This window comes from Lepidochelys kempii, chromosome 2 (assembly GCF_965140265.1).
Source record: "Lepidochelys kempii isolate rLepKem1 chromosome 2, rLepKem1.hap2, whole genome shotgun sequence".
NCBI classification, from domain to species: domain Eukaryota; kingdom Metazoa; phylum Chordata; order Testudines; family Cheloniidae; genus Lepidochelys; species Lepidochelys kempii.
This window is the reverse complement of record NC_133257.1, coordinates 104,110,047-104,135,537: the sequence shown is the minus strand read 5'-3', so window position 1 is coordinate 104,135,537 and position 25,491 is coordinate 104,110,047. Positions and strand designations below refer to the sequence as shown.

At 38.9% G+C, this 25,491-nt stretch overlaps 1 protein-coding gene across 8 annotated transcripts in view; it reads right to left on the bottom strand.

The window, feature by feature from the left end:
- Positions 1-25,491, bottom strand: part of ATP9B (ATPase phospholipid transporting 9B (putative)) — a 296,321-nt gene that overhangs the window by 139,906 nt on the left and 130,924 nt on the right. For 7 of the 8 annotated variants that reach the window (XM_073331800.1, XM_073331797.1, XM_073331803.1 and 4 more), the window contains one exon: positions 7,018-7,112. The exons of the other annotated variant lie outside the window; for it this stretch is intronic. In XM_073331800.1, the coding sequence (XP_073187901.1) occupies positions 7,018-7,112 (95 nt within the window). The remainder of the gene's footprint in view (positions 1-7,017; positions 7,113-25,491) is intronic. 8 annotated transcript variants of the gene reach the window in all.

Below are 25,491 nucleotides of genomic sequence, written 5' to 3'. Positions count from 1 at the left end.
CCTATTAAGTTAGTTTTCATCAGCTTCGTGAGAAATAATTCATAGGAAACTAATACACATGTGGTGTCCTATATCTTCATTATTCACTTCTTCCCAATCTGTTATCACCTACAATTTAGATAATCCAGGCTATTATGTGCTTTATAGTACACTGAAAAATAAGAGTCTCTCAGAACTGGATAGTACAGCAGAAAACTAATACCACACACATACTCATACACAATAAAAAACTGTCACTGAAGTGTGTCAAGCAAAAACTTTCTCTTTCTTTCTTTCTTTTTCTTTCCAGAGTACCTTAGTTGAGAAACAACATTAGAAGGCATGGAAGTGGGAAGATTCATCTCATGTAAATTAGCATTTGTACAACAATATACTTTCCTGATTCCAAATGTTTCTTCTACTGTTTTTACTAATTGCTCCTACTGATGCCCTTTGTAGCTTACTGCATTTTAACCCCTCTGTATAAATATTCTCTTTCTCTTCACCTTATATTTTGCCCCCCTTTTTTTGTTTTTGAGATCTAAGAGCATCTTTGTCTTTCAGAAGCCTTCTTAATTTCCATTTTGTGAAAAATGAATTCTCTCATCTTTCTCAAGAATTAAGATCCTAAAGTCCCCTGTGCTTTTGTGGCCATTTTCTACAGAAGTCTCTAATATCCTTTTATTCTGAGGAAGCTAGAACCTCCAGAGTATTCCAAGTGTGGCCTCTTTTCTCTAAGTGCTAGAATGTTTATACTGATTTACACTTACAGAGGATACCAAAATAGTAGTTTATTTGGTAGGTTGCTTTTGGGGAGGTGGGGGGATATGTTTGCCTAAATGGCATACCTGCTGCACCCAATAGCTTCCTTGAGTAACTTTGTTTTCTGAACAAGGGAAATTTCCCCTGCAGTCAGATGCACAGTACAACATTAAGCATTTATCATGAACATCTTTCAAAGGATGATGATCACACATGGAAGCTAGGTTTTCATAACACGGGGGAGGGAGAGAGAGATCACCGATTTAAATTCCAGTATGGATATAATTCCATGTCCCAAGTGACTGTTTATCAACCAAGGAAAATTTTTAAGAGGGCCATGGTCCACAGTTAGTCTTACAATTTAAGTGGGATAGAAAGGGAGAAGAAGGTTTTCCTCCATCCAACACTATCATCCCAGAGGCAAAAGCTTCCCTTAATCTCACCCCAGTAGCTACACAGAGGAGTTAATGGCTCCATAATCTGAGGCTCGAAAACTAACACAGATGGATCAAGACTTATGACAGACATGATACAGTATGTAAATAGTTTAAACTATTTTGAAAATTTGCAGGGCCTGTGCAAAAGGACACTCAAACACTGAAGAGTTTTTCTTTTATAAATGGCTTTTAAGAATAATGGAATGAGATTATTAAATCAATCAAGTATTCATCAATAAAATCACATTAATATAAAGAAATTAATGTTCATGAAATTCACTAGAATTACTTTCACAAGCCATAAATTCTGGGTGAAATGTTGGCCCATTTAAATCATCATATTTATGAAGCAAATTATCTCAATTATATGCATTCTTAAGAGAAAAAAGTAAGTAAATAGCCCAAACCAGCTGAATTCTACAGCAATTCCAGGTTAAAAGAATAATGAAAAAAAACAACAGGGTCTAGAACAGTCTGGACTATGAAATTAACTTATTTTAATACAACAGTAAACTGGACTTTTGAAACACTAAATAACGTGTTAGCTGATGCTATTATCTGTAAACAATTTGGAAAAAATGCATTTAATCTGTTTACATTAGTCATGAAATGACTGAATGATGGTACAGTAATGTTTTCCTTTACATTTCACAATAGTAGTTTTGAAATCACTCTGAATCTATCAATAATGTAGAAAAACCTTCCTTATTAGGTCAAGGGCAACACTTGTTCATCTTACTTAAAGATCATTAAAATACATCCTTAATCATAACATGTGGTTCATTACAAATAAAATTGCCTTTGGTTCAATAAAACTAATTAAATGTAAATGGTATTGTTTACTGCTGTATGGATCTTTTGATATAAATCAGCAAGTCACCATTTATTGAAAATTACAATGACCTCATTGCTGTTAATAAATTTACTTGATCAAATAAGCCAGAGAAGAATGTCCTAGAACATGCATAGTGCCAGAAAAAACTCTGCCCCACACATGACTGTGAAACCACAAGAAACCTAACCTGGGTGTTACAGTCCTTGCTGCATAGCCATCATTAAATGACTTGTTGAAATTTTAATTCTCTGATCACATTAAGTGGTTTGAGAAGACAACAAAATCTGTACTGATCATCTTTGGTGGTATCATCTGTTCTTTAGGAAAAGCTCTGAAGGTTTGCAGGTTTATTTATTCCCTTAGTCACAGTGGATAAGGTTACAATGTTGCACTGTTGATGGGACTGACAGCTCATGACAACACAAGATACTGATAATCCTTTACATTGGATAGCTAAAGAAATCAAAATGGGTGACCATTATGGACATTATATGCTGTTAAATGCAAGACCAAATTGTTTAGTCTACTACTTTTCTCAAATTACACTTTCTGTCCACCCTTTTCAATTCTTAAAAATATAGTCATGTATAATTATATATAGTAATAAACTCCTCCTTTGGAAATGTGTTCCAAGTTCAGCCAGAGACAGAGTTTAAGGAAGATGACCCTCGGTGCACTGGGAGCCAGTAACACTATCAGGATCATCCACAGCTGTGGCAACAATAGGGAAGACTCTGCTGCAGTTGAGACCACCTGCTTACCAGCACACCCAGGATTTGGACACTGCTGTATCCAGGGGCGAGGGAGAGGGTGAAGGACCCCTTGGAAACCAGACCTGAAGCCACTCCATGCCCTCTGCTGGGCTTGTTACATGAACAGAACCTGACATTTTGCTGTTTTGTAGTTAAATCTATAAATAGTAGTAAACTACAAACCTTAACTTAGTTTAGTAGTTAGATATCCACATGCAGTGAGCATTTTTATTTCAGTTTTAGAAACAGTATTGAATTCCAAGATATTCCACATACTTACAAAGGGGGACACTGCTATAATTGTCAATATCTCTAGAGCCAGAATAATCTTTAAGTGGAGCCACTGAACATTTTGTATTAACCCGTTCCTGCTTTTTTTGACACTACAGTAGCAATTAATGTAGAGTTGTGCATACAGTCTATGAACTTCTTACCCTAAGGCAAAACTTGCACCTGTTTCAATGGGACCTTTGTCTAAATAAGGAGAGCTGAGGTGGGGAAGCTATATAGCAGTGTGATATCGCCACAGCTATTTTAGATATAGTCCAGCAGGTGGCATTCAAGAATTATTGTAAAAAGAATCAGTCCAGCCTATTCCTGTAGTTTGTCATTTACAGTTTAACTCACAAATGCTATAAATTATCATTATATACATATCAAAGATGTGAGCTTAAGGGACTTTATTCATATACCTTCTATGGTAGAAGGATTATTATTTTTTGATAGGCATTTGTTATATAGAATTAATAGAAGTGAATGTGTTACGTACTCTGGTTATGCCAAAATTCTCTGGATTTTAGGGCTCATGTTCCAAACTGTGTAAGAGTTAAGTAATTGTCAACTGGTTGATTGCTACTTGAGTTAAAGGCAAAACCTTCATATTTTCTAAAGCACCAGATACTTCTTAGCCGTAGGGAGAGGATGCTGCTGTTGCCATTATGACATCCTGTCAAAAATATGTCAAGTCTTTCAAAAGCAGGTGTCCTTGTTGTGGACTACATGTGTAAATAAGGTAGGCATGTAAAACAAAGTCATGTTTTAGTTGAGCACACAAACAAAAGGTAGGGACATTTAAAAAAAATAAGTCAGAACTCTTTTATACCTTGCCTAAATTTCTTCAACTTTCAACAAAATATTCGTTGGGCTGAGATTAATCATGGGAAATTTTCACTATGAAGAATACTTTATTTGCAAAAGCTTAAAGAAGTGAGAGTGGGTAACTAGAATGGACTACTCAAATTAAATAAGGTTTTTTTCATATTTAACATGGCTGCTTCACTGTGTCTAAGTATTAGAGTTTAGATGACATTCTCTAAGGAAAACCTCATCTCAGTAGGTAATTTTTACACCTCATGTTGTGCATAATATCCTGTACATAAAGTGTGAAGAATTTTGAAAATATTTCTGGTTGTTACTGTTGAACTTTTTCAAAAAGAATACATTACATTTACATGTATTTCTATAGTAAATGGCATGGGCACTGATTTATATTATACATCTTGTTATAATGGAAAAAACATTTATTGTATTTATAATTTTTTCCTCCCTATAACATAACAACAGTTATTTTGGATTTCCACAATTCCTGCTGAAATCAAGGTGGTGATTCAAAGTAGTTTGATACCTATCAGTATTTTCAGCTCATTCAGTATTAGATTACAAAATTACTACACTCTTATCAACAATATAGTCCAAGCCATAAGAATTTGAAAAGATCACTTGACTAAGCTCGAATTATGGAGGTGCTCCAAGAACTCCACAGTTAAGGTTGGACTGACAGTTGCATTCAGAGGAACTTGAACCATCATTTATTTCACACTTTAAGGCTTACATTTAGTTTTCAGATTTATCACGAGTCAGGATCTTGAGGGGAAGTTGCAAAAGGGTAGCTTATAATGGACAAAACGTAGGCTACTGGTAGGATAGGTGATCCATTGGCTCCCAAATCTAATGCAAATGGTGATTCTACCTTAGATAACAGAGGGAAGTCATTAAGGACATAGGAATTGCTGCAGTAGTACAGACCCAAAGTCCTTCTACTGCAGTATCCTGCATCGGAGACTGGCCAGCAACAAATACTTCAGAGGAAGGTGTAAGAAACCCACAGTAATATGGAGTGACAGCGGTTTGAACCACTCAGACATTGATCCGTGTCAGCAAAGAGCATCTTGGCCTCCTAAAGGGCTCAAGCACAAGGAACAGGGCAAGACCTTGAAATAATTAATAATGATACATAGTGGGAAAGATAAAGGGTTTGCCTCTCCAAGTTCAAGGCATTTCCTTCATCCCTTATTACACAAAACTTGCATTGAGACTCATCTTGCAAGGCTGTAGTACCTGCTCATAGACTGTAGTGGATACAGTATGTACGTAATGTTAAATAAAAATGTAGCCAACTTCTTTCAGTTCAACGAAGTTGGTTTGTGTCCTTCTTCCCCCTACATTTTTTAGGCTGCAGTGTCAAGTGTTCAAGTTAGGAAATGCCTGAATTAAGGCAAAAAGGAAAAATAGCATTTGATCATGTAACTGATGGCTATATCATAAGGCATATGCTAGGCACAAGGGACCCAAATTAAAGTTGCATGGGCAACCTTAACTTAGGCATTTCTTAACTTATGAATGCTTGACTTTTTAACTAACTTTCTTTTAATAAAGGGTTCTTTTAAAATGTTAGCTAATTTTTTTTTAGAAACTTAACAATTGAAAAAACAAAAATTTCATAGTGTGAAACCACACTGACCTTCCACATAGTCATCAGCAGGGTTGGGATCTTTAGATCTACAACACAAACCTCTCCTGCTTGACCTGAGTAACTGGTATCAGTAGAAGGCTGTTATCTATGCTGACCTTCTACTGGAAGGGAATGGGGAAACATTTTGCCGGTGAGTTTCACAGCTATGTGCTATACAACTGAGGAACGTGGGGATGCATGCTATCTCTGGGTTCAAGTCCAGGTTCTGTGGAGGAGCATGCATTTGTGGTTAGAGATCTTTTTGTCCCAATCTCTCCCTGTCCTCTTCTGCTCCTGTCCCTGACACAAGCTCCTAGCTCCTATCCTGCTGCCCACATCTCTTTTCCCAAGCTTCACTCCCTCATCTACCCCATTCCCTCTACATTCAAGTCCAGTGGTTTCCTCCTCTTCCTCCTTCTTGCCTGAGCGCCAGCAAGGGGAGCACTGCGAGTACAGGAAAGACAATCCCAGAGCTATTAGCTTCAGTGCCATAGCAGTCACAAGCAGTTGGGAGGAGGCATTGCAGAAAAAGTCCAGCTGAACTCCTGAAGCCCTAAGATGAAGCATGTTCATTTGGTCTGTGGAGATGGGCATGTGCACAGTCCATTTGGCACACAGGAGTTGTGAGGGGATGGACAAGCCCAGTGCTGATGAAATCTTCAGAAAAGTCAGTTGTCAAATTCCAGGAAGTATCTACTGAGCATGTGCTCAGACAAACTTTTCAGAGACTTATTCAGAGAGTTTTCACAGGGATAGTAAAAACAACATCCATTATGCCAGGGTGACAACCCTCATTTCCAGTCAAATTTCAAGTACCCTGTATCCAAAGTACAGAGGCACTAGACCTTCTTAACAAAACCGCTCTAAGAATATTTTTAATATAAGCAAAACAATATATTTTTCCTAATGCCTTTCATGGAAACAGCTGAGCCAATTTAGTTGAAACTTTTCTAAGGCAGACACCTGGCATGAAAAATTTAAATTCAAACATTTTACTTTTGACAAAGTTATAAGCAACTGAAGAACATGTTCTTGTAAAGGAAAATGTGGGACATCCTTAACTATAGGCATCATTACCTGTACTGCCTATAAAGACACACACAAGCACACAAAATTGGCAGGCAGTCACTGCAAATCTCTATCCTTGTGTAATCCTGTATGCCTCACCCACAAGGACCCTAAAGCCTCTGTGCCAGGAAGCATTCACTTTACGAGAATGGACTGCTATGTCCCAAATCCCCAAGCCTACATTCAGTGGAAGACACAAACCCAACTGTATCCCTCTCTTGCTCCTTTAAATGGAAAAATTAAATATTTGCATAATCCAGTCTTTCCCATAGAATTAAAAACAGACATTACTTATTATTTATAGCAAAGACCAATATCACATTTATGGATTAAATTTCTTTTTAAGTAGAAACATATTTATATACACACTAACTGTAATAAAGCTTTCTACTATATAGCAGGTATAAATAGGTACACTGAAGAGATAGTGAAATAAATAGCTGTAATGCTTACCCCCAAAGCTGGTAACCTCTGTGTGCAGCTGACAGCAACTTTAAGCTTCCAGTCTGTTTCACCATCTAGCTGATCAGTTCGAATAAAACACGAACCTTACAATTACAAAAAGAAACCATACATCACACTACAGCCAGCTTTTTTTTCCCCTCCAGGTTCTATAAAATTTCCAGTTTTTGTTACCTCAAACTGAAATTGTTTCTTTATCCTCTTTCTACACATTTTTATGTAATTATTCGTACATATTAAAGGCCTGATCCAAAGACCCAATGGTTTTGAAGCAAGGCCTAAGTGTTTTGTTTTGGTTAAATGCTTTCTGTAAGGGATACTACAGATGTCACACAGTATTTCAATACAATCTTCATAACAATTTAAAAAAAAAATCAAGATAGGCATGCATGTAAGTAACAGGAACAGATTCTACTTTAAGTCTTTTATACCATCTAAATTTAGATCAGTAAATGAAATATTTATTGGGTAAAATGCATCTCAGGTGTAACTCCATTGACTTGTTTATATTATGCCGGGATGAGCATTTTTGAATAAATGATTCATACAGCCATTTGTGTAACTGAGATATTAAAGCTATTATAAAATTCAGAGATGTTTAAGATACATCTAGTATACACTTTTTTACTGACCCAGACTGAAACCTATCAAGATGCCATATTTGTTAAGTGTGCACAGAAGCTTGGTTCATTATCAGACTCCAGTGCACCCATATAAATTATATTTAAAGGACATCAACTCCAAAATGGATTTTAAAACATTTGTGGATGTCATAGATCTAAAACCAGATAACCTTTCAGTACATGTGACTAACCTATAATTAAGATGTGGTGGAAGCTCAAACCACGCAGATTGACATGAACATAAAAGTAACTGAAGAGAATTAGTGACATTACAAACAAGTTATGTGTTTTACAAAAAGCAGACTAGTATAAAGTGTTAGAAACTCAATGCTGGGCGAAAATAATGATATGATAACTAGATTGGTGGATATGGCCAATACAGGGAATATTCATATTACTAAACTAATGGATTCCAAAAAAAGTTACAGTTGAATATTGTGGAGATATATATATAGATATAGATATATAGAGATATAGATATATAAATAAATAAATAAATAACCAGGCAGAGGAAAAGACGGGCTAGTGAAGGAGAAACAGAGCTCAAGAACAGGTCTGCAGAGTTGGAAAATGAAGAAGGTGCTCAGCAGGTAGTCACTGAAGGTGGAAGGGCAAGGAAGAAGAGAAGAGTGGCTAGTCCTATAGGAAAAGGGGAAGAGTCAATGGAGACTACACCAAATATGAGCCCCAGGAGGATACAGGATGGGTTGAAGAGGATTACAAGGGAGAATAGGAATGGAAAGAACTTGTAGCCAGAGGGAACAGGATAGACTGGAGAATGGCACCGTTACTTGGAAAAGGCAGGTCTATGTGATCGGGGACTCTTTACTGAGAAGAACAGACAGGTCTGTAACCAGAGCTGATCCAGAGAATAGAAGGGTGTGCTGTCTTCCAGGTGCTAAGATACGGGATGTAGACCTGAGGTTGAAAAGGATCCTAAAGGGAGCAGGAAAGAATCCCCTAATTATCCTTCATGTGGGAACAAATGATATGGCTAGATTCTCACTGGAAAGTATTAAGGGAGACGATGATAGGCTGGGGAAGACGCTTAACGAAATCGAGGCTCAGGTGATCTTTAGTGGGATTCTGCCTGTTCCTAGAGAAGGGCAACAAAGGTGTGACAAGATTATGACTATCAACAGATGGCTTAGGCAGTGGTGCTATAAGGAGGGCTTTGGGATGTATGGCCACTGGGAGGCATTCATGGACATAGGACTGTTCTCTCGGGATGGACTTCATCTGAGTAGGGAAGGAAATAGACTTCTAGGATGGAGGCTGGCACAACTGATTAAGAGAGCTTTAAACTAGGAATTTGGGGGAAATGTCCAGGTAATCTCCATGCCGGATTTTAGCATTGAGACAGAAGAAAAGTAAGAAAGGGTACAGCCAGGGGTAGGAGAATGTATATACGGAGGAAGGGCAGTGTGGATACCAGTCTAATAGGTTATACTGGCTGTAGAATATCCATGCCTAATAGGGTACAGAATGTGAGCGAGGCCAAACAGCAAAAATTAAGATGTTTGTACACCAATGCGAGGAGCCTAGGTAACAAAATGGAGGAACTAGAGCTACTGGTGCAGGAAGTGAAACCAGATATTATAGGGATAACAGAAACATGGTGGAATAGTCGTCATGTCTGGACTACAGCTACTGAAGGGTATGTGCTGTTTAGGAAAGACAGAAATAAAGGTAAAGGTGGTGGAGTAGCATTGTATATCAATGATGAGGTAGACTGTAAAGAAATAAGAAGCGATGGAATGGATAAGACAGAGTCCGTCTGGGCAAAAATTACACTGGGAAAGAAAACTACTAGAGCCTCCCCTGGGATAGTGCTTGGGGTGTGCTATAGACCACCGGGATCTAATTTGGATATGGACAGAGCACTCTTTAATGTTTTTAATGAAGTAAATACTAATGGAAACTGTGTGATCATGGGAGACTGACTTCCCAGATATAGACTGGAGGATGAGTGCTCGTAATAATAACAGGGCTCAGATTTTCCTAGATTCGACAGCTGATGGATTCTTTCATCAAGTAGTTACTGAACCGACAAGAGGGGATGCCATTTTAGATTTGGTTTTGGTGAGTAGTGAGGACCTCATAGAAGTAATGGTTGTAGGGGACAATCTTGGTTCAAGTGATCATGAGCTAATTCAGTTCAAACTGAATGGAAGGATTAACAAAAATAAATCTGCAACTAGGGTTTTTGATTTCAAAAGGGCTGACTTTCAAAAATTAAGGAAATTAGTTAGGGTAGTGGATTGGACTGAAGAATTTATGGATCTAAAGGCAGAGGAGGCCTGGGATTACTTCAAGTCAAAGCTGCAGAAGCTATCGGAAGCCTGCATCCCAAGAAAAGGGAAACAATTCATAGGCAGGAGTTGTAGACCAAGCTGAATGAGCAAGCATCTCAGAGAGGTGATTAAGAAAAAGCAGAAAGCATACAGGGAGTGGAAGATGGGAGGGATCAGCAAGGAAAGCTACCTTATTTAGGTCAGAACAGATAGGGATAAAGTGAGAAAGGCTAAAAGTCAAGTAGAGTTGGACCTTGCAAAGGGAATTAAAACCAACAGTAAAAGGTTCTGTAGCCATATAAACAAGAAGAAAACAAAGAAAGAAGTGGGACCGCTAAACACTGAGGATGGAATAGAGGTCAAAGATAATCTAGGCATGGCCCAATATCTAAACAAATACTTTGCCTCAGTCTTTAATAAGGCTAAAGAGGATCTTAGGGATAATGGTAGCATGACAAATGGGAATGAGGTATGGAGGTAGATATTACCATATCTGAGGTAGAAGCGAAACTCAAACAGCTTAATGGGACTAAATCCGGGGGGCCCAGATAATCTTCATTCAAGAATATTAAAGGAATTGGCACATGAAATCGCAAGCCCATTAGCAAGAATTTTTAATGAATCTGTAAACTCAGGGGTTATACCGTATGATTGGAGAATTCCTAACATAGTTCCTATTTTTAAGAAAGGGGAAAAAAGTGATCTGGGTAACTACAGGCCTGTTAGTTTGACATCTGTAGTATGCGAGGTCTCGGAAAAATTTTTGAAAGAGAAAGTAGTTAAGGACATTGAGGTCAATGGTAAATGGGTCAAAATACAACATGGTTTTACAAAAGGTAGATCTTGCCAAACTAACCTGATCTCCTTCTTTGAGAAAGTAACAGATTTTTTAGATAAAGGAAACACAGTGGATCTAATTTACCTAGATTTCAGTAAGGCATTTGATACCGTGCCACATGGGAAATTATTAGATAAATTGGAAAAGATGGGGATCAATATGAAAATTGAAAGGTGGATAAGGAATTGGTTAACAGGGAGACTACAGTGGGTCCTACTGAAAGGTGAACTGTCAGGCTTGAGGGAGGTTACCAGTGGAGTTCCTCAGGGATCAGTTTTGGGACCAATCTTATTTAATCTTTTTATTACTGACCTCGGCACAAAAAGTGAGGGTGTGCTAATAAAGTTTGTGGATGATACAAAGCTGGGAGGTACTGCCAATTTAGAGAGAGACAGGGAAATCATACAGGAAGATCTGGATGACCTTGTAAACTGGAGTAATAGTAACAGGATGAAATTTAATAGTGAAAAGTGCAAGGTCATGCATTTAGGGATTAATAACAAGAATTTCAGTTATAAGCTGGGGATGGATCAATTAGAAGTAACGGAGGAGGAGAAGGACCTTGGAGTATTGGTTGATCATAGGATGACTGAGCCACCAATGTGACATGGCCATGAAAAGAGCTAATGCAGTCTTGGGATGAATCAGGCGACATATTTCCAGTAGAGATAAGGAGATTTTAGTACCGTTATACAAGGCACTGGTGAGACCTCACTTGGAATACTGTGTGCAGTTCTGGTCTCCCATGTTTAAGAAGGATGAATTCAAACTGGAACAGGTACAGAGAAGGGCTACTAGGATGATCCGAGGAATGGAAAACCTGTCTTATGAAAGGAGACTCAAGGAGCTTGGCTTGTTTAGCCTAACTAAAAGAAGGTTGAGGGGAGATATGATTGCTCTGTATAAATATATCAGAGGGATAAATACCGGAGAGGGAGAGGAATTATGTAAGCTCAGTACCAATGTGGACACAAGAACAAATGGATATAAACTGGTCATTGGGAAGTTTAGACTTGAAGTTAGACAAAGGTTTCTAACCATCAGAGGAGTGAAGTTTTGGAATAGCCTTCCAAGGGAAGTAGTGGGGGCAAAAGACATACCTGGCTTTAAGATTAAACTCGATAAGTTTATGGAAGAGATGGTAAGATTGGATAACATGATTTTGGTAATTAATTGATCTTTAAATATTCATGGTAAATAAACCCAGTGGCCTGTGATGGGATGTTAGATGGGGTGGGATTTGAGTTACTACAGAAAATTCTTTCCTGGGTATTTGGCTGGTGAATCTTGCCCATATGCTCAGGGTTTAGCTGATCGCCATATTTGGGGTCGGGAAGGAATTTTTCCCCAGGGCAGATTGGAAGAGGCCCTGAAGGTTTTTCGCCTTCCTCTGTAGCATGGAGCACGGGTCACTTGCAGGAGGATTCTCTGCTCCTTGAAGTCTTTAAACCACAATTTGAGGACTTCAATAGCTCAGACATAGGTGAGAGGTTTTTCGCAGGAGTGGGTTGGTGAGATTCTGTGGCCTGCGTTGCGCAGGAGGTCGGACTAGATGATCATAATGGTCTCTTCTGACCTTGGTATCGGTCATAAACGTAAAGGAAAGAGGAAACCCCTTTAAAATCCCTCCTGGCCAGAGGAAAAATCCTCTCACCTGTAAAGGGTTAAGAAGCTAATGGTAACCTCGCTGGCACCTGACCAAAATGACCAATGAGGAGACAAGATACTTTCAAAAGCTGGGAGGAGGGAAAGAAACAAAGGGTCTGTGCCTGTTGGTATGCTGCTTTGCCGAGGATAGAACAGGAAAGGAGTCTCAGAACTTTTAGTAAGTAATCTAGCTAGGTATGCGTTAGATTATGATTTCTTTAAATGGCTGAGAAAAGAATTGTGCTGAATAGAATGACTATTTCTGTCTGTGTGTCTTTTTTGTAACTTAAGGTTTTGCCTAGAGGGATTCTCTATGTTTTGAATTTAATTACCCTGTAAGGTACCTACCATCCTGATTTTACAGGGGTGATTCCTTTACTCCTATTTCTATTAAAAGTTTTCTTGTAAGAAAACTGAATGCTTTTTCATTGTTCTCAGATCCAAGGGTTTGGGTCTGTGGTCACCTATGCAAATTGGTGAGGATTTTTACCAAACCTTTCCCAGGAAGTGGAGTGCAAGGGTTGGGAGGATTTTGGGGGGAAAGACATGTCCAAACTATGTTTCCCAGTAAACCCAGTTAGAGTTTGGTGGTGGCAGTGGTTATTCCAAGGACAAAGGATAAAATTAATTTGTACCTTGGGGAAGTTTTAACCTAAGCGGGTAAAAGTAAGCTTAGGAGGTTTTCATGCAGGTCCCCACATCTGTACCCTAGAGTTCAGAGTGGGGGAGGAACCTTGAAATGGTGGCAGAGTGGTGGGATTAACCTGAAATCATTTTGAGATCAATTTGAGATTTTTTGAACTAGAAATACAGATTTTAAAAAGGAAATTTTTTTTCCTTTGGGGCTGCTGGAAAAGAGGTCCAGAAAGCAGTTGAAACTAAAAGCAGCTTGTTTTTTCTCTGCTTTGGGCCAGAGGAGAGACAAAAGGGGATTATCTTTGTGAATTGCAGGTTTTCTTTGCCTGGAGGCAGGGTACTTAACTCCTGCAGGGAAATTCAGTCTTCCAAACCAGAAGGGTTTTTTTTTTCCCCCTAAAAGTAAATAGGGGGGGGTGTTCTACCCATTTGCCTGGAGACAAAAGTGGCATGGGATTTTTTTATTTTTTTTTAGGATTTTGATTTTTTTTTTTTTTTTTTTTTTTTACAAGGAGCACAAGTTTGAAAAGGAATTTTTTTTTCCTTTGGGCTGCTGGTAAGCAGGTTTCCAAGTAATTGGAGGTTTTTTGCTTTGATTTGGGACCAGAGCAGAGACAAGGGAATTGTCTTTTTCTGTAGGCTGACAATCACTATCAGAGAATAGGTATTCTATTCCAGCACAGCAAAATTTTACAGCCAAGTTTTGTTTGTTTATTTCTAAACCTCAGGCGTAAAGTTAGTTAAAAAACAGAGAGGTTAGGATGACAAAATCCACGGCTCGACAAAAGCTGGAATTAGCCAGATTTCAGGCTAAGGAAAAACAAAGGGAACATGAAAGACAGATAGAACTCATGCGGCTGAAGGAGAAGGAGAAGGAAGAAGAGAGGAAGCATGTGGAGGAGGAGAGGGAAAAAGAGAAGCAGCATGCACTGGAGATGGAGAAGGTAAAGGCTCAGCAGAATATACCAACAAACCCTAGCAATCCTTCTCCAGGTACCACTTCCCATCCCAGAAAGTTCCCCACCTACAAGGCAGGCGATGATACTGAGGCCTTCCTAGAAAACTTCGAAAGGGCCTGCCTTGGGTACAACATCTCTACTGACCAATATATGGTAGAGCTGAGGCCGCAGCTCAGTGGACCCTTAGCTGAGGTGGCAGCTGAAATGTCTAAAGAACACATGAACAAGTATAACTGTTTAAATCCAAGGCGAGAGTCAGAATGAGGATAACACCCGAGCAGTCTCGTCGGAGGTTCAGAGCCCTAAGGTGGAAACCAGACGTGTCATTTACCCGACACGCCTACCACATTGTGAAACATTGGGATGCCTGGATATCAGGAGCAAGTGTTGAGTCTCCAGTAAATTTGCCCTTCCTAATGCAAATGGAACAATTCTTAGAGGGTGTTCCTGAGGAAATAGAAAGATGCATCCTAGATGGGAAGCCCAAAACTGTAATTGAGGCAGGAGAGATTGGAGTCTGATGGGTGGAGGTGGCCGAGAAGAAGAAAACTGGTCGCAGTTGGAGCAGAGACCAGAAGGGACAACCCCAGACCACACCCTATCACCGGGGGCCGCCCAAAGCCCCACCTACCTCCCAAAGAACCCTCCAGACCCCTTATCGTCCCACCACCCTATTCTCCAGCAACCCACCTCGCCCCAGTGACCCGTCAGCTGGACGATGTTTTAAATGTAACGAGCTGGGGCATGTAAAGGCCAACTGCCCCAAGAAACCCAACAGATTACAGTTCATTGCACCGGGATCACACCAGAGGTCCGCAGGCCCAGATACCTCCCAGATACCCTTGGAGCGGAGGGAAACTGAGTGTGGGCAGGAAGAAGGTCACCGCGTGGAGGGACACCAGAGCACAAGTGTCAGCTATCCATGCTTCCTTAGTGGACCCCAATTTAATCAACCCAGAGATCCAAGTGACGATTCAACCCTTCAAGTCCAACTCTTTCAATTTGCCTACAGCCAAGTTGCCTGTCCAGTACCAGGGCTGGTCAGGAACGTGGACTTTTGCAGTCTATGATGATTATCCCATCCCCATGCTGTTGGGGGAAGACTTGGCCAATCATGTGAAGCGGGCCAAGAGGGAGGGAATGGTCACCCGTAGCCAGGCTAAACAAGCCGTGAGGCCTTGCTCTATTCCGGAAACTTCTATCAGGACCCAGTCAGAGGTGATGGACCCGGACCCCAGGCCAATGTCTGCAACAGCAGTAGTGGATCCAGTCCCAGAGACCCAGACGGAACCAGTCCCAGAACCGGAACCAGCCGAACAACCAGCACCAGACCATTTGCCAGCACTGAATCCAGTACTTGCAACCTCAACACCAGAGGGCCCCACCGAACCTGAACCGACAGCAGCCCATAACCCTACACAAGAGGCTCAGCCGGAGCCTGAACCCCAACATAGTGTCCCAGCGGAGAGCGGTTCACAGTCAGTGGAAACAGCCCCATCCCCTACACCGCTTCCAGAGGGACCAAGCATAGGTCCACAATCCAATGAGGAACTGATGTCTCCAGCATCAAGGGAACAGTTGCAGACAGAACAGGAAGCAGATGAAAGCCTCCAGAGAGCTTGGACGGCGGCACGGAGCAACCCACTGCCTCTCAGCTCTTCTAATCGATCCAGGTTTGTTGTAGAAAGAGGACTTTTATACAAGGAAACTCTTTCTGGTGGACACTAGGAAGACTGGCATCCTCAGAGACAGTTGGTAGTTCCAACTAAATATCGGGCCAAGCTCTTGAGCTTAGCCCACGATCACCCTAGTGGCCATGCTGGGGTGAACAGGACCAAAGACTGTTTCGGGGGGGTCATTCCACTGGGAGGGAATGGGCAAGGATGTTTCTACCTATGTCCGGTCTTGTGAAGTACGCCAAAGAGTGGGAAAACCCCAAGACCAGGTCAAAGCACCTCTCCAGCCCCTCCCCATCACTGAAGTTCCATTTCAGCAAGTAGCTGTGGATATTCTGGGTCCTTTTCCGAAAAAGACACCCAGAGGAAAGCAGTAAATACTGACTTTCATGGATTTTGCCACCCGATGGCCGGAAGCAGTAGCTCTAACCAACACCAGGGCTAAAAGTGTGTGTGCCAGGCACTAGCAGACATTTTTGCCAGGGTAGGTTGGCCCTCCGACATCCTCACAGATGCAGGGACTAATTTCCTGGCAGGAACTACGGAAAACCTTTGGGAAGCTCATGGGGTAAATCACTTGGTTGCCACTCCTTACCAACATCAAACAAATGGCGTGGTGGAGAAGTTTAATGGAACTTTGGGGGCCATGATATGTAAATTCGTAAATGAGCACTCCAATGATTGGGACCTAGTGTTGCAGCAGTTGCTCTTTGCATACAGAGCTGTACCACACCCCAGTTTAGGGTTTTCACCATTTGAACTTGTATATGGCCGTGAGGTTAAGGGGCCATTGCAGTTGGTGAAGCAGCAATGGGAGGAATTTACACCTTCTCCAGGAACTAACATTCTGGACTTTGTAACCAACCTACAAAACACCCTCCAAACCTCTTTAGCCCTTGCTAAAGAAAACTTACAGGATGCTCAAAAAGAGCAAAAAACCTGGTATGATAAACATGCCAGAGAGTGTTCCTTCAAAGTAGGGGACCAGATCATGGTCTTAAAGGCGCTCCAGGCCCATAAAATGGAAGCATCATGGGAAGGGCCATTCACGGTCCAGGAGCGCCTGGGAGTTGTTAATTATCTCATAGTATTCCCCACCTCCAACCGAAAGCCTAAGGTGTACCATATTAATTCTCTAAACCCTTTTATTCCAGAGAATTAAAGGCTTGTCAGTTTACAGCCCAGGGAGGAGACAATGCTGAGTGGCCTGAAGGTGTCTACTATGAAGGGGAAAATGCTGGTGGTGTGGAAGAGGTGAACCTCTTCATGACCCTTGGGCGTATGCAGTGACAGCAGATCCAGGAGCTGTGCACTAGGTACACGCCAACGTTCTCAGCCACCCCAGGACTGACTGAACAGGCATACCACTCCATTGACACAGGTAATGCTCACCCAATTAAAGTCCAACCTTACCGGGTGTCTCCTCAAGCTAAAACTGCTATAGAACGGGAGATCCAGGATATGTTACAGATGGGTGTAATCCACCCCTCTGGAAGTGCATGGCCATCTCCAGTAGTTCTAGTTCCCAAACCAGATGGGGAAATACATTTTTGCGTGGACTACCGTAAGCTAAATGCTGTAACTCGCCCAGACAACTATCCAATGCCACGCACAGATGAACTATTAGAGAAACTGGGACAGGCCCAGTTCATCTCTACCTTGGACTTAACCAAGGGGTACTGGCAGGTACCACTAGATGAATCTGCCAAGGAAAGGTCAGCCTTCACCACACATCTCGGGCTGTATGAATTTAATGTACTCCCTTTCGCGCTGCGAAATGCACCCGCCACCTTCCAAAGATTTGTAGATGGTCTCCTAGCGGGATTAGGAGAATATGCAGTCGCCTACCTTGACGATGTGGCCATATTTTCGGATTCCTGGGCAGACCACCTGGAACATCTACAAAAAGTCCTTGAGCGCATAAGGGAGGCAGGACTAACTGTTAAGGCTAAGAAGTGTCAAATAGGCCTAAACAGAGTGACTTACCTTGGACACCAGGTGGGTCAAGGAACTATCAGCCCCCTACAGGCCAAAGTGGATGCTATCCAAAAGTGGCCTGTCCCAAAGTCAAAGAAACAGGTTCAGTCCTTCTTAGGCTTGGTCGGTTATTACAGACTATTTGTACCGCAATACAGCCAAATCGCCGCCCCACTGACAGACCTAACCAAAAAGAAACAGCCAAATGCTGTTCAGTGGACCGAAAAGTGTCAGAAGGCCTTTAACAAGCTTAAAGCGACACTCATGCCTGAGCCTGTACTAAGGGCCCCAGACTTTGACAAACCGTTCCTAGTAACCACAGATGCGTCTGAGCGTGGTATGGGAGCAGTTTTAATGAAGGAAGGACCGGATCAAGAATTCCATCCTGTCATGTTTCTCAGCAAGAAGCTGTCTGAGAGGGAAAGCAATTGGTGAGTCAGTGAAAAAGAATGTTATGCCATTGTCTATGCTCTGGAAAAGCTACTCCCATATGTTTGGGGACGGTGTTTCCACCTGCAAACCGACCGTGCTGCACTGAAGTGGCTTCACACCGTCAAAGAAAATAACAAAAAACTTCTTCGGTGGAGTTTAGCTCTCCAAGATTTTGATTTCAACATCCAACACATCTCAGGAGCTTCTAATAAAGTGGCTGATGCACTCTCCCGTGAAAGTTTCCCAGAATCAACTGGTTAAAATCGTCCTTGAGATGTGGAAAATATTGTTAGTCTTTATGTACTTGGTAGTATATTTAGAGATGCATGTGTCTTATTAACTCTGTTTTTCCTAGAGCTCCAGGAAGAAATCCCAGCCAGTGTTTCACCCTAGCTGAGATTTGGGGGGGCGTGTCATAAATGTAAAGGGAAGGGGAAACCCCTTTAAAATCCCTCCTGGCCAGAGGAAAAATCCTCTCACCTGTAAAGGGTTAACAAGCTAAAGGTAACCTCGCTGGCACCTGACCAAAATGACCAATGAGGAGACAAGATACTTTCAAAAGCTGGGAGGAGGGAGAGAAACAAAGGGTCTGTGCCTGTTGGTATGCTGCTTTGCCAAGGATAGAACAGGAATGGAGTCTCAGAACTTTTAGTAAGTAATCTAGCTAGGTATGCGTTAGATTATGATTTCTTTAAATGGCTGAGAAAAGAATTGTGCTGAATAGAATGACTATTTCTGTCTGTGAGTCTTTTTTTGTAACTTAAGGTTTTGCCTAGAGGGATTCTCTATGTTTTGAATCTAATTACCCTGTAAGGTACCTACCATCCTGATTTTACAGGGGTGATTCCTTTACTCCTATTTCTATTAAAAGTTTTCTTGTAAGAAAACTGAATGCTTTTTCATTGTTCTCAGATCCAAGGGTTTGGGTCTGTGGTCACCTATGCAAATTGGTGAGGATTTTTACCAAACCTTTCCCAGGAAGTGGAGTGCAAGGGTTGGGAGGATTTTGGGGGGAAAGACATGTCCAAACTATGTTTCCCAGTAAACCCAGTTAGAGTTTGGTGGTGGCAGTGGTTATTCCAAGGACAAAGGATAAAATTAATTTGTACCTTGGGGAAGTTTTAACCTAAGCTGGTAAAAGTAAGCTTAGGAGGTTTTCATGCAGGTTCCCATATCTGTACCCTAGAGGTCAGAGTCGGGGAGGAACCTTGACAGTATCTATGAATCTATCTATCTATATTATATATATATATATTCTGCAAGCTATTTAAATTTATTTAAAAATATAAATATAAATTTAAATAGCTTGCAGAATATAAATCCAGAACTTGGCTAGGAATTATACTTGCAAAAATGCTGAAAGTTTTAAATTTTCAGACATTAGGAACCATAACAATTTTTATTTATTTAGGAGTTGTGAGGGAAAGAGTTTTCCTTTACTAAGTTATACCCCTTATTATGTTTCTTCCAATTTTCAGTGTCCAAAACAATCCAAGAGATGAATTTATACATAAATATTTCCTAGACAAAGTGAGTGTATACATGCTATTGGTGATCCTAACAGATATCAAATAATTAATATTTTGTAGAAAGAGTAATATCCTACTGGTAAATTCTATCTGTATACAAATACATAATAATTTTAAAGATCAGCATTCAAACCAGAATTTTAACAAAAATGCCTTTAATAGCACATGAATATGCAATGTTCCTTCTAAAGAGAAACTATACTGCATATTTTATTTTATTTAGTAATTAAAAGGTATATAAAATGAAATGCATTCTTCTCTATTAGTCATTCACCACAGAAATTAAATAAAATCATAATAATTGAAGTAAATATGACAATATTTTAAAGTCATGCCATTGGAGTAACTATGGATCCATTCTCATATTTAAGTTATATAGATAATAACTGATATTTGCAGTGATTTTTAAAATATACTATGTTATTTATTACATCATGACATGTTGCCAGTTAGACCTCACAGATTAGAAGCAAGCATTTCTATACTAGCCTAACACAATTACACTCACTAGTATTACATTATAGACTCTACTAATACTTGTATTGTCCTCTCACACACAGCATGCAATGATGTTACTGTCTCTTGACTCCATTAACATCATTACATGCTGTGTGTGAGAGGAAAATACAAGTATTACTATAGTACTAATTACTACTAATATATGTGTGTGTGTAAAAATAACAGAGAGAGCATGCACATATATACAATTCTGTGAATTAACCTGCATACAATATTAATACATACATTTCATAATGTTCCTAACCCTAGGCTTGCAATCAATTATGTTAAAAGTTTGCTAACAAAGTAGTTTCACCACTAGAAGAGTTAGCAGTTATTTCTTTCAACCTATGCTCATTGGCAAAGGAGTTTCCCTTGACTAGTTTGAGTCCTTTTACATACAGAATAAAGCAGTGAGCTAAATACAGCGCATCTAATAGCCAGCGTACCAGAAGGAGTGTCTCTGAGGGAAGACAAAATTTTAAAAGGTTTTGTATTATAGAAAGCGGGTTGACAAAGTGCCAGAAAGTATATTTTGTTTGGGTGCTCAAATCCAGATGAATTTGGTGTCAAATCAAAGTATGTTGACCCTGATGTAGGTAAAGTCTAGCAGAACCCAATGTTTTATTCATGAATGCCTGAAATTTAGCAGCTCAGTGAGTTAACAATCTGAAAGGACATAGTTGAGAGAGAAGGCACCTGAAATTATATGTGAACCTAAGATGGCATTTCCATACAATCTTCTTTCCAAGAATTTTATCTGTGTGTCTTTGCTCAATAATATTCAGCACATATTAAGTAAATCAGTCTTTAAAACCTCAATGGAAACAGCTTTCAAAATGCTTCATTTACCTATGACATAAAAATCTCTTTCATAGTTCAGAACTTCAAAACACAAAACTACAAAAAAAGGAATGCCCTGAATGTATTGAATCTCTGGACAACACACTGATGTATTTACTTTTCATAAAATAAGAAAATATTGCAATGTACTTTTTGAAGTGTCCACTGATATATAAGGAAGTATAATTAAGGTGAGATACCTGACAGTACCTAAGAACTCCACAGTCCCAATATACATTTCAATCTATGGCATAGATCAACAGTCTACTGTCCATCATACTATACAAGACATTTCACGGCTATTTTTACCCTTCCTGTCAATGGCTGCTCTCATCCATCAATTTCATTTCGAATTATACTATAGATCAATGCAGTTCAAGACCAGTGTGGCTCTTGTGAATGGTTGACTGCACATATATTCATTTAATAGAGCTCACACTATGACATGTATTGGCCAGCTGCATTTCCTCTCCACTTCAGCAGTTAATTTCATCAATAACTTATCTCAGAGCCCGTTTCCCTTTTATCCAGAAAGGAGACTGCTTTGTGCCAAGTCAGCTCTCAGTAGTGATCACTACAGCAAAACTGCAACAATAAAACCTTTCCCCCCCATTTTGAAATAGTTCTTTATCAGTATTGATAAAATAACTAACTGTACTCTGAGATACTGATTTTAAGCTTTGTATAACTAAGGTGTAAGTATATGAGATTACTTCTAATTATGTAACTAATGTCTAATGAAAAACAGTGAGACAACTTTTTACGTGTTACAGTGTGTACCTGTAAAGACCATAGGTACTACATAAAGCCCAAATTATAATATATACAATTGTCTGAGACACTAATAGATATAACTTTAAAAGAGTAAATATCTTTCAAAAATACCTATTGTACTGTATCAAATTGAAAAATGGCATAAGTTCACATTATAAAAGAAAACAGTACATTAGATTGTAAAGTTTACTATCTTTTGTTCCAAACTTTCTGTACAGGAACATGCTTTACGTCTGCATTAATCAAACTTCAAAACCCTACTTCTGTAGCCCCACTGTGTTCTACCAAAAAGAGCACAACTACAAAAATCTAAGAGTGGTAGATTTCTCTGATCTGTGTGTGGAGAGGGAGAGAGAGAGAGAGAGAACGAACTGTGGGACCTGCTAAGGTGTTATTTTTCAAGTAGGCAGAGGGTGAGGAAGGTGAGATTTTTTTTTTTAAGTCCTTAAAATATAGTTTAAAAATTACACAAATAGTAGAAGTCCAGACAATATTTAAGTACAAATCCAATATATGGTATCCCCAATGAAAAAGTGGCCAATTAGAGAAAAATGAAATCCCATATTGAACGTGGGAAACTTAATAAAAAGGGACCAGAAACACCTGCCATAAAGCTAAATCATGTATTTTAATTTAAAGGAGAATGAAGATGACACAACAGATACACTGGAGTGAACGTAGATATTCATTATTTGTAGATACAAAAACATAATTCTTACCCACTAAAGAAGATTTAGTAGTAGTTTTCAAAAGTTGGATACAGTGAATTTGGCCCATAAACATTCACATATAGTATCCATGTTTGTAGCGAAGATGGTGAATTTTTTAAAATGATACTGCATTAGGGTCTGAGGATCAGACTATATACAAACATTGCATTGATTTAAATAAAATATTTTTTAATCAATTTAGTCAAACTGGTGCAAACCCATGTGGGCACTATTAAATGAATTTACAACTGGCTCCATTTAGCTTACTCAAGTGAAATCATATGTAAATCAATTTAAGTATGCCCACACAGGGGGTTGGTTTAATCAATATAACTATATCAATTTTAAAAATAATTTTACCTGAAGTAGTCTAGACATTGTGTTTGTACAAGTCCTACGAGTGCAAAACAAACTGTATTTTTAAATTGGTATTGGGTTCTTTTACAAAGATTACCCTAACAATAATTTCAATTTTTACTCCTGCCAGTAGGGCAGGAAGAGAGAAATTAGCTATTACTTTTTTGTTATGGAAAGCACTCAGATAGCACAATGATGGGCAACATTATAAGAACCCCATTAACTACATATTCTTAAGATTAAATTTGGCAATGTATGTTTCAATCAGGTTTCCTTTGCTCTTGTTGGTTTGTAATTTGAATATGTGACAGCAAAAAGGCATGAATATTATTAAATAAAGAAAATATTACTTATTTCAGTCCAGAAGAACAGTGATTGAACATAATTCAGGGGTGGTTGGGCATTGTTGGTTACCCAATATATTATATTCTTAACATTCCAAGTCCACCTAAAACATATTGTTACCATGGTATTCTTAATACGACAGGTTACATCAAAATGTTAATGAAAAGACTGCAAAAGCTCGTATTGCATCTTACTGCAGACTGCAATCTGGTATATTGTGTTGGCTTTAACACAAGAATGCAGTTCATAGTGTCAATTTCAGGTAAGCAGCATTAGTGGTTTACCAAGAATTGCACACAATAGGAATAGTTGATGGATTTTATTCTTTAGTATTAACCGTACAGAGTATTGTGAAATTCAAGCATAAAAATTAACACTGACATAATATCTTGCAAACTGAATGAAGGAATAGAAACTCCAAGTTAAGTCTACCACACTATTTTCTAAGGTATTACAACATTTATCATAAATGTTTATCACTGGCCCACGCCGAGACTTTTAGATAGCGTACAGTAAGTACCACAAAGTTATTAAAGACTGAATGTCAAACGCTACTTGGATTTTCCTTTCCCGGGTAATATCTCTTAATGTTGCTTTAACAGAGTAGAATTTTTAAAATTTTAGCTTGTTTTACTACATAGGATATTAATTTGTATATTATCAATTAAACTAAACAGATGCCTGCAGGACTACAATTAACTTAATTGATCTCAAAGCAAATGATATATATAAGGACTCATTAAAGCTTATTACAAACTACTGATGTAAACAGATTTCTAGAATTTAATGAAATGGCCTAAACTAAATAGTGCTAAACCATTTTAAAGCAAATATTAATGAAATATGAACATTCTTTCAAAGATTGTAGTAACAATTTCACAGACTGATTAATCCAACAGAAAACTGAAGTTAATTAATTTACAAGTGTGCAATGATATTAAAGATTTTCCATAGGTGTTTACAATGTTGACAGAAAAATACTGACCACAAAGTAACATTCACTTAAAATGATTTCACCCACAATATATACTGTATTAATTCTAAAAATATTTAATCATAAAGCTAATCTGTGACAAGCTGTTATTTTATTGCTTTTGATTATTTGTTTTTATTCAAATGTAGTATTTCCTAATGAGAAAATATTTATTAGAAAACATTTGTCTATGAGAAATTTCTGTGTAATCCCAAACTATTATTGCACCAGACACCTTTCTTCCCGATTACTACATCTTACCTTCAAAAAGAGCAAAACCTGCATTCCTTTCTCCAGCAGAACCCCTATTGATACTTTATACATAATTTGGCCCTTATTTTCTCTACAGGCTCTGGACATCTACAATCTCTTCAGATATTACAGTAATGTAGTTAAATCTCCACTATCAGTAGGCACTTGAATAAATGATATTTGTGCATACACCCTTCAGCAAACTGATAATAGTTCTTCATACAGCCTTTGAAAACAAGCTATTACTTTGTGATGCTTCATTTTCTAAATGTATTCTAGCTTACAGGGATTTTTAATTGCATATTTTTGAAGAGAAAAATTGTTATACTTGAATTACATTATTTATTCCTATTTTATCTTTTCATTTGCCAAAGTTGTTGATGTTTCTGTTTAATGGTAAACAGTAAGATGGACTTGTTTGTTCTTAAAACAATTGCATTACAAATTACTTAGTAAGCAAGCTGCTTAACAGTGAAAATTTACCTAGAAGGAGAAACAAAAAAAAATAACCAATACCGACTGATGGCAATCCATATTCTGCCATAGAACAGTGGTTTAAAATATGTAATTATATTGGGTCACCAGATTCATGTAGGGGAGAAAAGGGAAATAAATATTGAAAATACACTGATCTGAATGAAATCAGTACACATTTCTTAACTTTTGCAAATACTGAAGAAAAACATTTCTAACTTAATAGACATGAATTAACACTGACCTCCATAACACTAATTTAAGACTGCAATTTTACCATTAGTGTGCAATTTTTTCCCTACATTAGGTACTGTTTATAGAATGAGCATTGGCAAAGATTCTCTGAAAATATTTTTGGATTGATGCAGAGAAATCTAATTATCCTCTTCTTTTCCTGCTACTCCAGAAATCCCTACACCCCCCACCCCCTAACCCTATTATTCCCTCAGAGACCTCTTTCACCTAAAGGTCCCTTTGGCTATAGAGGTCTCAAAATAACTCCCTTTGGAGACTGTCAGTTCTATAAAAGTATCACTAACACAACACTCCATCCATCCATCCAGGTTCTAAAAGTAGAGCCTCCTACATCTTGATGGTCCAGGGAACAAGCATGTTCAATAATCCAGGA